The 11,922-nt window shown below is 51.2% G+C and overlaps 3 protein-coding genes across 3 annotated transcripts; 1 reads left to right on the top strand and 2 right to left on the bottom strand.

Annotated features, from left to right (window-relative positions):
- Positions 1 to 964: 964 nt before the first annotated feature.
- Positions 965 to 1,681, bottom strand: J4E86_010159 (uncharacterized protein; the record flags this gene model as incomplete). The annotated part of the gene is given in 3 exon segments (XM_051450658.1): positions 965 to 1,039; positions 1,054 to 1,521; positions 1,592 to 1,681. The coding sequence occupies 3 exon segments, from the start codon at positions 1,679 to 1,681 to the stop codon at positions 965 to 967; spliced, it is 633 nt and encodes a 210-aa protein (XP_051298173.1).
- Positions 1,682 to 2,604: 923 nt separating this feature from the next.
- J4E86_010158 (uncharacterized protein) lies at positions 2,605 to 3,291 on the bottom strand (the record flags this gene model as incomplete). The annotated part of the gene is made up of 1 exon (XM_051450657.1): positions 2,605 to 3,291. One exon carries the CDS (start codon positions 3,289 to 3,291, stop codon positions 2,605 to 2,607), a length of 687 nt encoding a protein of 228 aa, XP_051298172.1.
- Positions 3,292 to 4,631: 1,340 nt separating this feature from the next.
- J4E86_010157 (uncharacterized protein) lies at positions 4,632 to 5,983 on the top strand (the record flags this gene model as incomplete). The annotated part of the gene is made up of 2 exons (XM_051450656.1): positions 4,632 to 4,738; positions 4,792 to 5,983. The coding sequence occupies 2 exons, from the start codon at positions 4,632 to 4,634 to the stop codon at positions 5,981 to 5,983; spliced, it is 1,299 nt and encodes a 432-aa protein (XP_051298171.1).
- Positions 5,984 to 11,922: the final 5,939 nt, after the last annotated feature.

The raw sequence follows: 11,922 nt of genomic DNA, 5'->3' as shown, positions 1-11,922 counted from the left end.
TAACCTAGGAGCGGATCATTGGTGCATCGCGCCCTATCAATTCTCCGACGGGCTTGTCTTGCTGACTCTATAGTGGATGTCCTGCTTGGTGTAAGAGCGAGTCAGCTTGGCTACTCTTTCTGTTCCTTCATTGACGTGTGCCTCTTCACTACCATGCTGGGCAATACTGTTGGCGGGACGGGAGTTCGACTAGAGACGGCGACCTGTGGCAGACGGCGCTGCGAGTGCGCCACCGATGCTGTCACAATTAGTTCATTCGAAATACACGGATCGGTCGATTTGCTCGGTACCTGGGCGTGGCTGGGAACAGCCCCAAACTTTACATCGTTCAAAACTGTCTTCAGAGCACACCTCACGCCCTGTTCAGCATCCTTCATGAACTTGTGCAACGGAAGTAAGCTTGCGGTTGCTCAAACTTCATCCGTCAGACTAGCGACAGCAAACACGCCGAAGATATACACAGTGCACAACGTATACGTCGCACACAAGTCGAATGAGTGTCGACGTAACACATGCTACATGCGAGGCTCACGATTGTTCCACCGCTCTGTGCGACACCGTTTCTGTGCAACACTGCAGAGATGAGAACGTCAAGAATAGACAGTCGTTGTTCTAACCGGCCATGCATATGGTTTTCCTAGTGAAGCTCTATGCGGCCAGCTTACAATACCGCCGGAATTGACAATTCCAAGCCTGAAACTGTAAGCATCCATAACACCGAGAACGCATGTTCCTCTACGAACAAGACATTCCCCTCAGTCACAGATAGACTCCCCGAAAGTTCTCAGCGCAATGTACCTTGTGCACTTTAACATGCCCAGTCCAACCCTGCCCAACTAACCACACCCTCCCCTACACAGAAGACCCCCCATCAATCGAAATATTCTGCCCCGTAATACTCCTACTAAGCGCCAACACCCTAACCTGCTCCGCACAATCCTCCACCGTAGCCAACCTCTTCAACTTAGTATTCTGAATCGCCGCCTCCCTTTTCTTCTCCGGAAACTTGAGTCCCCACTCCGTAAGCAACATACCAGGACTAATACTATTCACCCTAATCCTGGGCGCAAGAATAACAGCCAAGCTCTTCGCAAGATGTATCTGCGCCGCTTTCGTAACAGCATACGGCACGCTACTCCCACTGGGCTTGACTCCCGCTACGCTCGCTGTGGAGATGAATGTGCCTTCGGTTGAGGCTAAGGCGTCTTTTGCGGCGTAGGCGAGCCACATGTGTGTTTTTACGTTCATAGTGAAGCACTTGTCCCAGTCTTCGTCGTTTATCTGCTGTTCGATGTCGGTGAAGGTGGTCATGCGGGTCCAGCCGGCGTTTGAGACGACGACGTCGAGGCGGCCCATTGTTGAGATGGTTTCTTGGACGAGGTTTTGGACGGAGGGCTTCGAGGACATGTCGGCTTGGATGAGGTGGAAGCGGGGGGTGCATGAGGAGGAGGGGCCGGGGATGGAGGAGAGCTCTTTCATGAGGGTGGCGGCTCGGTCGGAGTTTGAGGAATAGTTTATCACCTGGGTGTGTTAGTTGCTCTTCTTGGTCACGGTATATGCTGGACATGTGACGGTAGGTTTGTATACATACTACGCGGAAGTCTGGTGCGAATACGCGTGCTATCTGCGCGCCCAGACCTGCTGAGCTGGCGGTGATGAGTGCAACTTTTGTGGTCGCCATTTTGTTTTCTTATTTGGATGGAATCAACACAGTGAGATTGGGACAATGACGGGAGTATAACAGAGCGACTGCTCCATATGTATCACCGCGGGGTGGACGCGGGGTTCCGCCATTGGATGCGGGTGCGGAACCATTCCGATGTGGACCCCTCCACCTCTCTTTGTTCTCCAATGTCTTCCGCTTCATCTTCTACCGCGTGCGATACGCGTCACATATGGTCCACAACTCTTTCCTCGTTAAGCTTGACCGCAGCCTTACAGTGTTGTGTTATTAGTGTTCAGGATTAAAAATGACACGCCCTGGAGGGCAATGGCAGAGATGTTTACCTGGACCTCGAATGGAATCTAACGCCACCTGACGCATTCGCATTCACCTCTGTCGCTGAGCTCCCATCCACTTCGATTCCGGCAAGCGCTGTGAGAGCTCGTCTATCGCCGTAGGACTCGCCTTCACGTCTGGCCAAACAGACATGATCCATCAGCGAGAGAACACACACCCCATTCTTTTCGCTCTCAACTCATCTCTCGTATTCCGCATCTCGGCATCACCCTTCCCCACAAGCTCTGAAGGACCAAGTTCGTGAATCCGATATCCTCCTGGGTGATATCGTTCGTCACCTGGCACGACACCCCCAACGAGTCGCAGCAACAACGCGTTTGGACCCCACCTCTTCATAAAGGACGGCTTTACGTACCAGGGCCGGTCAATATATTGACCAGCATTGGCGCGGCCAGTGCGCTCGTCGATTTCTGTGAACCAGTCCGGGCGTAGAAAGTGCGGACGTGGGAGGAAGAAGTTTCGGAGCAAGAACTTGCGAATCTCGATCAATGTTTCTAGACATTGGTAGTAGACGGCAGGGGGTTGCGGTATGCTTGGAGGTGGTCAGCATCGTGAGTTCATTGGGTAAGAGTTCTATCTTCAACTCACTTCATCGCTTTCCGCAAGCGCGGCTCGAGTAACATGTGTGCCACGGTAAAGCTGAAAGGCTTGAGAGCGGAAGGTACATTGAATAAGGCGACATCGAAAGTACCACGACCAAGCGTCGCGTTTGTCTCAGCAGGCACCATGTTCTGAGCCTCGTATGCCAAACTCCATGCTTCTACCTCCTCGAGCCAATGGAATCCGTCGATCCATCCTTGGCTTGCTGAAGGTAGAGTGTCGTACGATATCTTCATCGCCTCACCCATATCCTTCCAGTATACACCCATGGCACATCTCTCGAAGTCCGTCACAGTTCGCCACTCGTATCTGGCAGTCCACCTGATAGGCTCAAGAACGAAGAGGCTGAGCGTATACAACATATCGTCGTTTGATATCTTCCCGGCTTTGATATACCGACTATGAAGGTAGTTCATACGCGCTATACCACTGATGGCGCGTTCGGAATCAGGTTTGTTGATAATCGCCTCGGTCATGATAGTAGCAGTATCAGCAGCTCGTTTCGATGCTGTTTCCGGGCAAGATAGTTGTCCTGTTGCGACAAGCAGCTTCGAAATACTGGGGATGCCATAGGTTTTGAAGAGGGCGAAGAATGTGGACGTGTGGAAAATGATTGGGAATTCGAGTTCAGTAAGAGAAACGTGTACTGAATGCGCATCTTTAACAGTCATGCGACTCCATGATGAGCGGTCGGGGTACTAGGTTGTTTGTCAGCCTGGCGGGATTGGAAGTGTTGGTAGTATTGCTTTTACATTCAAGCGGTGAGTGAGGCCATCGCGACGCCTGTACCGGAGAGTGCGAACGAGAAGCCAGTAGGCACTGACGACGCTGAGTATCCAGAAACTAAGACTTGTTGGAAGATGCAGCGTATTTGTGTGATTTGACGACGTCGAGTTCGTGGTTTGAACTGTGTATATTTCCGACATTGCAGCTTGATTCTGTGGATTAATACCAGACGCGGCTGAGTTTGAGGAAGCTGAGGTTGACATTGCAAATGACGTTCAGCCGTACTTAACTAAGTATGGTAGCGGTTGGTGCACTTGTGGGCGGAGGCTGAGGCACAGTCGCGCTATGCCAGTCTAGGTAAAGTGGCACGCCGTGCGTTCCTACTGTGCGTCCTCGGGGACCGCGCGTGGACTGCAATTACATCATATACGACGGCAATTGTCTCCCGTAGAACACAAAACCTTCGAATATCCACGCTCGGCCGCGGCGATCAGAGGTGTTGACTCTTTCCTATCCTGGGACTCAATTCACCCTCCGTTTCGTTAGTCATATCTAGAACGCGACATGCGATGTCTAGATCTCGATGATCGTTCATAGTAATGCCATCCGTACCTAAATATCCTTCTTAGTCCTCGCCAGGACATCTTCTTTTTTCCCCGCGCCTCACACGTAGGGAAGGTGAGATGTGGCGGCTGACTACAACCTCGCAAGGGTCGACATTTCGTTCCTTCCAACGAGTCGACCTTCCGGGAAGGATAATGCAACTTCCACCAACATCTACTGTCCTCGACTATGTACTCTACCTCGACACCCGCATAGTACCCTGCTCCAATTACGATCTCATTCGGAGACGAGTTCCCGGTACACGAGGAACGTTTAGATCCGCGGCCACCGACGAACAGTCTAGATCGCAGGCTACCAGCGATAGCGCGCCCATCCAGCCATCGGGTCTAAGCGCATCAACCAAAGATAATTCTAGATAAATCTACGCCCGATCTCACCGGTTTTGCTCAGCTCATCGACCCGTCTTGGTCTATTGGACGCATCATTCGCGGGGTGCAGTGAAGGACGAGAAGGCTGACCAACGGGATCACCGAAGCCACAAGGCTGAGAATGCTGTCGAACTGACAACTCATGAGTGCATACAGACCCCGCGTCTTGTAATAAGTGACAGCGCATGTGTTTTGAGCCTCATTTGGGGGGAAGTTGTCGTGATGGGTTAAAGGGAGGTGTTTCGTCTGGATTCTCGCAGGTATCAGCAGGCGTATCTTGGTGTTAGCACAATATGTCTGTTAGCGATAACTCTACCTTGGACGTGTCGCACGACAATGATGGTTTGGGCGGATATGCGTATGGCACGGGAGACTTAGCAGTCAGTCCTGAAGAAGTCTCGTAAGTTACATATCACCACTGAGTTTCAGTATGGCGCTGATAGTCTCTTGCAGCCCCTATGCAACTACACAGATGGTCTCACTGGAAGTTGGACCAGAAGCAATTCGCTTCCTCGTCCACGACAGCGTCTTGAGCCGTAGCGAGGTTCTTGCCGCAAAGTCCTATCCACTGGCCTTCGTGAAGCAGTCCGTACTTCTCCCGGAGCTGGATCTGAACACAGCGCACACTCTGGTACACTACTTGTACACCGGCAAATACCAAAGTCTCAACACACTGGCATCATCCGATAAGGTCATACCCGAAGTGTACAAACTCGGTGCCGGTGTATACTGCGCTGCCGCTCGCTACAAGCTACCAGGTCTCGCTGAGCTTGCCCAGAACAAGCTAAAGTCTCTCGACGAAGAGATGAGCATCTTCGATATCCTCACTGTAGCGAGAGACCATGCGTTTCCTTTGCTACCGGAGGATGATCTGTGGTATCCCAGCTATGTCGAACAGTCGCTTAACAATGCCATGGCAGACGATCCGGAGCCGTTCCGTAAGCCGGACTTCATTACGACGGTGGAGGGTAACAGCAGGCTTCTGCAACTCGTCTGGAAGACTGTGATGAGTAACTACGCCCGAGCACCTGCCACACCAGTCATCAGTAACGAAGAAGCCACTACTCCAACGGCTGAGCTTGTGCCGGAGCTGAATGAGCCGGTCAGCGGTGAAGCCAATGTTCCTATCACCGCGCTACCAAAGCAGGAAGACGCAAAAGAAACTGCCACGAAACTGGTGTCAGCGCCTGCTTCAGAGGATGTCGTCGAGAAAGCACCAGTCGCAAATGAAGCAATCGTTTCAAAGCCAACTGAAGAAGTCGCTCCAAAACTCGAAGACGCCCAACCAGTAGAAAAGCCAGCAACGCTCGAGCCCTTCACAGACGAGCTGGACTTCAAGTCCTCAAAGACGTACCAGCAAATGGGCAACAGGAAGCCAGAACCAGTCAATACTAGTGATGCCGTCTCAGAGACGACCAAAACTCCCGTTCACGTGCGTTCAGACTCGGTGATGCAGGCCGAGCTGCCCTCGATGACTCTTGTCGATGGGGAGACGAAGACTAATGGTGCTGCGCAAGCGGAAGAAGGGACTGAGCGAGCACTTGCTGATCTGGAAGAATTGGAAGCACTTGGAGCACAAGGAAAGAAGAAGAACAAGAAGAGGGGTAAGAAATCAAAGCAGTCTCCTTTCGAGCCTATCTTGTAGGGTCAGTAGATGCGGAGAATGGTGTTGGTAAAGCCCGGATCGCTTAAAGTTAAAAACCTTTGTAAAGCTGTCGCACACGTATAAATTATCCCACCTTATCTTACTGTTTAACTGTCATCTGCTTGGATAGCCATGCTCGTGGCTGCGGATCTGAAGCAGCTGTAAGAAGGTACCTAGGTAGACCAGCGGCGTGTCAGTGCCGTCGTGCGGATGCAATGCCAAAGGTGTATATGTTGGAAGGAGCAAAGATCATTCGGAGTTTTGCGCTACACGACGTGGTGTGGCGCGGATGTGGACGCGCTCCAGCGGATCAATAGCCCAAAACGGGGTGAAATTAAACAGCTACCTCGTAGAGGTGTACGGTGCCTACAGTTCAGTCAAATCTAGGCATTCTATTTTGATGGAGACGGCAGGACACCCGTTGCTTGTTATATTGTACGGGCCTGGAGGTGATGCGATTGACAAGACCCCTCCTACGTCAGCGGATTAGCCAGAACGCACGGTCCCGAGCGTGCTAGAGTGGGCCCATCCTTCCAAGGTTGTTATTCTGTATTCTGCCTAAATTGCTCATCATCAGCTTTGTAGAGCTACAACAACATCTCCGGCACGTCCTCACAATGTCTGGCGCAGCTAGTCAGGGTGATTAAATCTTCCATTACGAGCACGATATTAACGACCACGATGCGGAAGGCGGCGTGTTACCTTGGGACATTGGACGCTGGCGCCATAAACTTCCTCACCCGATCATCAGCAAGGTCGAAAACCTCTAACCAGCGAGATTGAAGAAAACAAGATCGGTGCGTCTAGGTGAACGCTATGAGATTACATATGCCTTATTGTGCATTTAAATCATACATTTCGATAGATCTAACGATTCTAGGGTCACTTCCATACGAAAGTTTAAAGCATCAATATTCGGGCCTGCCCTCTCCTCCGACTCCTGACGAGGAGAGGTCATGTCTGCCTGGCAAAACTACCTAGGCAGACTTTCACAAGAACCCCAAGATTCATGTGGGTAGTCCGCAAGCCAACGTCAACACTTTACCCATGCTACTTGCCAGACGCCATTCAATTCGCACAAGCCAGCATTCAGTACTTGTAGTCCTCAAATCACCATCTCTTATGCCAATCAACAGCTCGACACGACCCGAGTCTCTACCACCGCCCTCCGTATACTCGACTGAAAGACCGTGAAATTCTGGGCCCCCGTCTCAACCGTAGAATTGATGTGTATTCATCTTGCTGGTACCGTCGAACGTCTGCGATGTCAACCCAATCCGATGTGGTCGATTTAGAACGGATGGCTGCGAGCTCCTCATCTGCGCATTATATCAGTCGTTGCATTGAGCAGATAGCCATCGCGTGCTACTTACCATCCATGAGTATTCTGCGCCATTTTGACGACCCCCAACGACCGGACAACCCAAGATGTCGCCTGCACACTAGTCCTACCGCAGAGAGAGACACCATGACAAACAAGGTGACGAGGGCGAATATGGCTTCTCGAGACCATGGCTGGCTGTTCTCAGTGGCCGTAGTAAGCCGAGTCACTAGAATCGATCAGTATGACGACGCTACATGTTACAGCATCTCTCCAGAATTGTATATAGGAGGAGCCCATGGTAATATGAGCTAGAACTCAAAAGGTATGCAGAAATTATACGTACAGTTTGTGGCCATGTCTTTGCACCTGGAGTGCCCTGCAACGTAGAATGTGGTGATGAAAACGATAAATGAGCGGCGATGTCTTCAAGCGTATGAATTTTGTGAACTAATGGCTCCCGAATCTTAGGGTGAGTGTCGAGATTGACTTCGCAATTAAGTAGTGAGAGTGTAGTAGAGGCGGTACTATTAACGGCCACAGCTATGTATGCCGGTGATGCCGGTGATGCCATTAGTAGCCAGTTGCGAGGTACTTTGGATGATTCACGCTCTAAGTGGTCGATCGACTCGAGCTAGTTGGCAGGCTGATCGAGATATAGCAAGGCCTCCTCGCTTAACCGTCCTCTAGGCACGCTCGCTTAGACTGCTCTCACGCATTCTCATACATGTAGTTTGAGCTTGTTCTAGGGTTCCCAGTTTGACACGGACTTCTCTTGCTTAACGCTTCTTGGGTTCGGCCCGCCACAGCACCCACAACCTACTACCAGTATTTGTTCGATGGCATTCGATGGCGTTTAGTCTTGCACCAAGGCTGAACACGAGAAGCAATGTCTTCGGAGCCTTGCGGCTGACTAGAGTCGATGAGGCAATGCAGATGGTGACGTGTCCATGCCAAACAGTATACCGTGAGTACTAGACGCCGGCTAAGGTAAATAGCTTCTAAGCCTTATCAGCAAGTCTAGAAGAATTTCGAGAGTTCAGCCCTATATGCTTAAGTCAATCTGTGAGACTACAGGAAGCGACATGTGACATAGACGTCGCAACGGCAAAGCGCGGCGTTACCCGCAAAAGTTCCAAGGTTATCATCCCATTCATGGTCTTACATCTAAGCAGGTAGGACGTACGGGTCACAACAACAGATCCGATTGTAAGCTACGCACACCACAACTGGAGTTTAAAAACGTCTAAAAAGAAAAGAACATGATCATCATCGCCTCGCGCCTCACGCCTCGCTGCACTCCAACTGACAGCGACCCGTTGAGGCTCGAGCCTAAGCAATAGATCGTACACTCTACCATTCCTAACCGTCTGGCCTGCGCCTGCTCAGATGTTCTACATCACCACACACGCCTATCATTTACTCGGCTCGACGCTCGCAATAACCGTGGTCCGCGCCTCGTGCGGAGTATCGAAGTATAAGTGTCCTGCTGATACCGCCGAACGGCCTCGATGCCAACCCAACCGGAAGCCATCGACCTAGCGCGGAATGTTGCGAGTTCTTCCTCTACATAGCGTCAGCATTGCTGAACAAACCAGGTAGTGGTTTGATGCATACCATCCACGTCTCTTCTTTGCGATCTGTACCGCATCCACAAATTTGAAGTTCTCAAGCGGTTTTTGAATACCAAGCCTATACCAGAGAACAGCACCATGACAAAGATGGTGACCAACGCGAATATTGCCTCTCTAGACCAGGGCTGTTTGAGCTCGACGGTATTGAAAGGTCGTGTCACTGGTGGGGTCAGCATGCTGGAAGCTGTAGCGAAGTCAAGGCTTCTTTGCGCGCAAAATTCGATACTACAACCTAACGAGACCAATTGACAATGAAGAAGCAAACTCACTATTCATTATGACGTCCTGATCGGGATTGGGATATCCAGGTCACCACACTGACAGTGTCCCTCGATAAACTTGGACGACGAAAGACAGCAATTGCCGGAACTGAGATATACAGGGCTTAGTATACTTCCAGAAAAGTGTGGTGCTTCGAGTGTTGATGTCGCCGAACGATCTGGCAGTTGAAAATACCGTTTTTGGAAGCTCTTCGAACGGAAGACGCTGTGATTGATCGTTTGGCCTCAGCGACCTGTACTTGGGTGAATCGAGAAGTTCAAGTCGTTGTGAAAACCGTTCAAATAATAAGGTATTGGCCAAAGGTCAATCAAATATACCTCTACTGAAGCTGCGATACAAGTGATGCTTGCACGGAATTGCTGAAAGGCGACGATGAGAATGTGTCAAAGACTGGGCTGGGACATTTTTGGCCTGATAGTAGCAGCATGGATATCACATTAGAGAGGATTAGTGTGCGACTGTAATACTAACAGCAGGCTGATCCTGGGACCCTAGCTGCCGACGCCGTGTCGCCCGCGTACTCCCCAACGAAGCAGGTTCCGGGGAGCCGGGGGATCATGATCATCCTGATTCGCGGATGCCCTTTCTTTCCACGTTGGCGGTGCGCCACTTGGAATCATCAGGCCTATCATGCTGTTCTCAGTCTGGCTAAACACACCGGCAGACATGTGTCATTGGCTAGACCTGTTGTCAAGAGTTTAGAGGCAAGTAGGTCGTTAATGTGGCGCGCCGCCAGTACGACTCGCGACAGCAAGCGCGAAAGTAGTAGGTGTCAAACCAGAAACGCAAAGGGTACATATGGCGTTCCTGACAGCATCCACTGTCAACCTTGGAGTGTTTGACGTTCTCTCCAGAGCTAGCGTGGGGTCAGATTACTATGAGACAGACCTCCCATTAGTTGCTGCAAACATGGTTCCGTACCTAGCTGGAGGTATTGAAGCTCGGTAAGGCAAACTCCAGACCTCAGGATGGAGTAAAGCAGAGCTCCCGCAAACAGACAGAAAGTTTTTCGTCGAGAGACAGTTTGTAAAGCAATACTGAAACCGACCCACCGCAGCCGGTGTGGGTTATTTGATTGGTGATGCAGCCGAGCCACGAAGCGGGTCTTGGAGGGCCGCAGTCTTCGAGGCATCGAATCAAGGATGTGCATGAGCGGTGAACAGTCCCAGGGATTCGCTGATGGTCTAGAGATGTCTGCCGGAGATTTTAGCGAGGACTAAAAGAGAAAAGGACAGGCTGAATTGGCGGCGTTAGCCCAACACAAAAAGCACGACACCCGTTCTTGCGCGGTGGGATGTGAAGGCCTGCTGACACGCCACATCAACGGTGCTGTACGCGGGATGCTACTGCCGTTTGGGTAGTGTAGCATAGCCTTCCATGGTACAGTGTCCCGAATAATGTCATCATTGTACCTATCTATTCTAGAGATCTTCTGGATGATACTTGAGTATCAAGCATTAATTAAATCCAGTGCAGCCCAAAGTTATTGTAGGGGTAAAGCGGGTAAATGTACGGAGGTCACCTACTACGCAAGGCTGCCGGCGGGACAGGTAGGTAGTCGGGTACATGGGGACTGTTACTTTGACAGAGTAGTCTGATACTCATTGCGCTCCGTCCGATCAGTAAGGTGACGCATCGATTCGTCCAGCTGGGTCCTGGGAGTGGGCCGTCAACGCCCCAGGCAGAAGCGTTGTCCGCCACGCGACAGTCGATGATCGGGTACGCATGCTGCGGGATGCAGCCGCACAGGTGCAATCGCGATGACACGCTAGGAGAGCCTAGCAGAACAAGCGCAATGACACCTGCATGGAAGATCTGCAGCATGCTCGCCCTGCTCTGGCTATCTGACGCCAGAAGCGTCGCTACCGAAGCCTTCCGAACGGCTGACTTCGTTATGGCGGTGCAGATGGCGATGTGTGACAGTGACCGCTCTATTCCGGTCTACCATCACTTCTATGGCCCGTCCGCTTGTGACTCTCATGCTAGTAAACCGGATCGATGGCAGAGAGGTCGGTGGCAGACGTCGGGAGGCAGAGGTAAGGTTAGGCAAGCCAAGAGCGAGCGTCAGCGGCTTCGAGAATGCGATGCAAATCTAAGTGGCCAATCAACATAAATCGCGGAAACTTTCGCATTCAGATCCTACCTCCTCTACCCTTGGGCAGCAAGGCTGAAGACATTGCTCCCGCGAAGAACGGCAGGACGTGGAACGAGAAGTCAAAGGCAAGACGCATTTTGTATACTCATTTCATTCCCTATCCAAATATTCATTCTCAAAGAATCCCATACCTCTCCCCTACCCTCAGCGACCCGGCACTTGAAGCGATAGAGTAAACTCATATGCACCAGGCGCTCAAGAGGCAAATGGAAAGAAGGTACATGCCATGGCTCAAACCAGCCCATCCGAAACCTTCCCAGCGGACAGGTAACATTCCACTTCCATATATAAAAAATATCCTCAAGACATTATCGACTAAAGTATCTCGCCTCGCCTGCTCCGGTGACCAGCCTCGATATGTGTGGCTGGGTACGGTTGATGCGAGGCTACAGGGGGTATAAGCATCGAAAAGCAAAGAGGTCTAGTAGTGACTGGCCTTTCCACTGCATATCTGCAGTGGAAGGAGCCACTACAAAGAATCGAAGCCAAGCGAAGGGAACAGGGTAAACAACGAATTCACAAGGAACCGCGTACCGCTAGTTGGAAA

This window comes from Alternaria arbusti, assembly GCF_024043155.1.
Source record: "Alternaria arbusti strain BMP 1465 chromosome Unknown scaffold_20, whole genome shotgun sequence".
NCBI classification, from domain to species: domain Eukaryota; kingdom Fungi; phylum Ascomycota; class Dothideomycetes; order Pleosporales; family Pleosporaceae; genus Alternaria; species Alternaria arbusti.
Note: the sequence above shows the minus strand (reverse complement) of the source record. Positions and strands in the feature narration are given on the sequence as shown.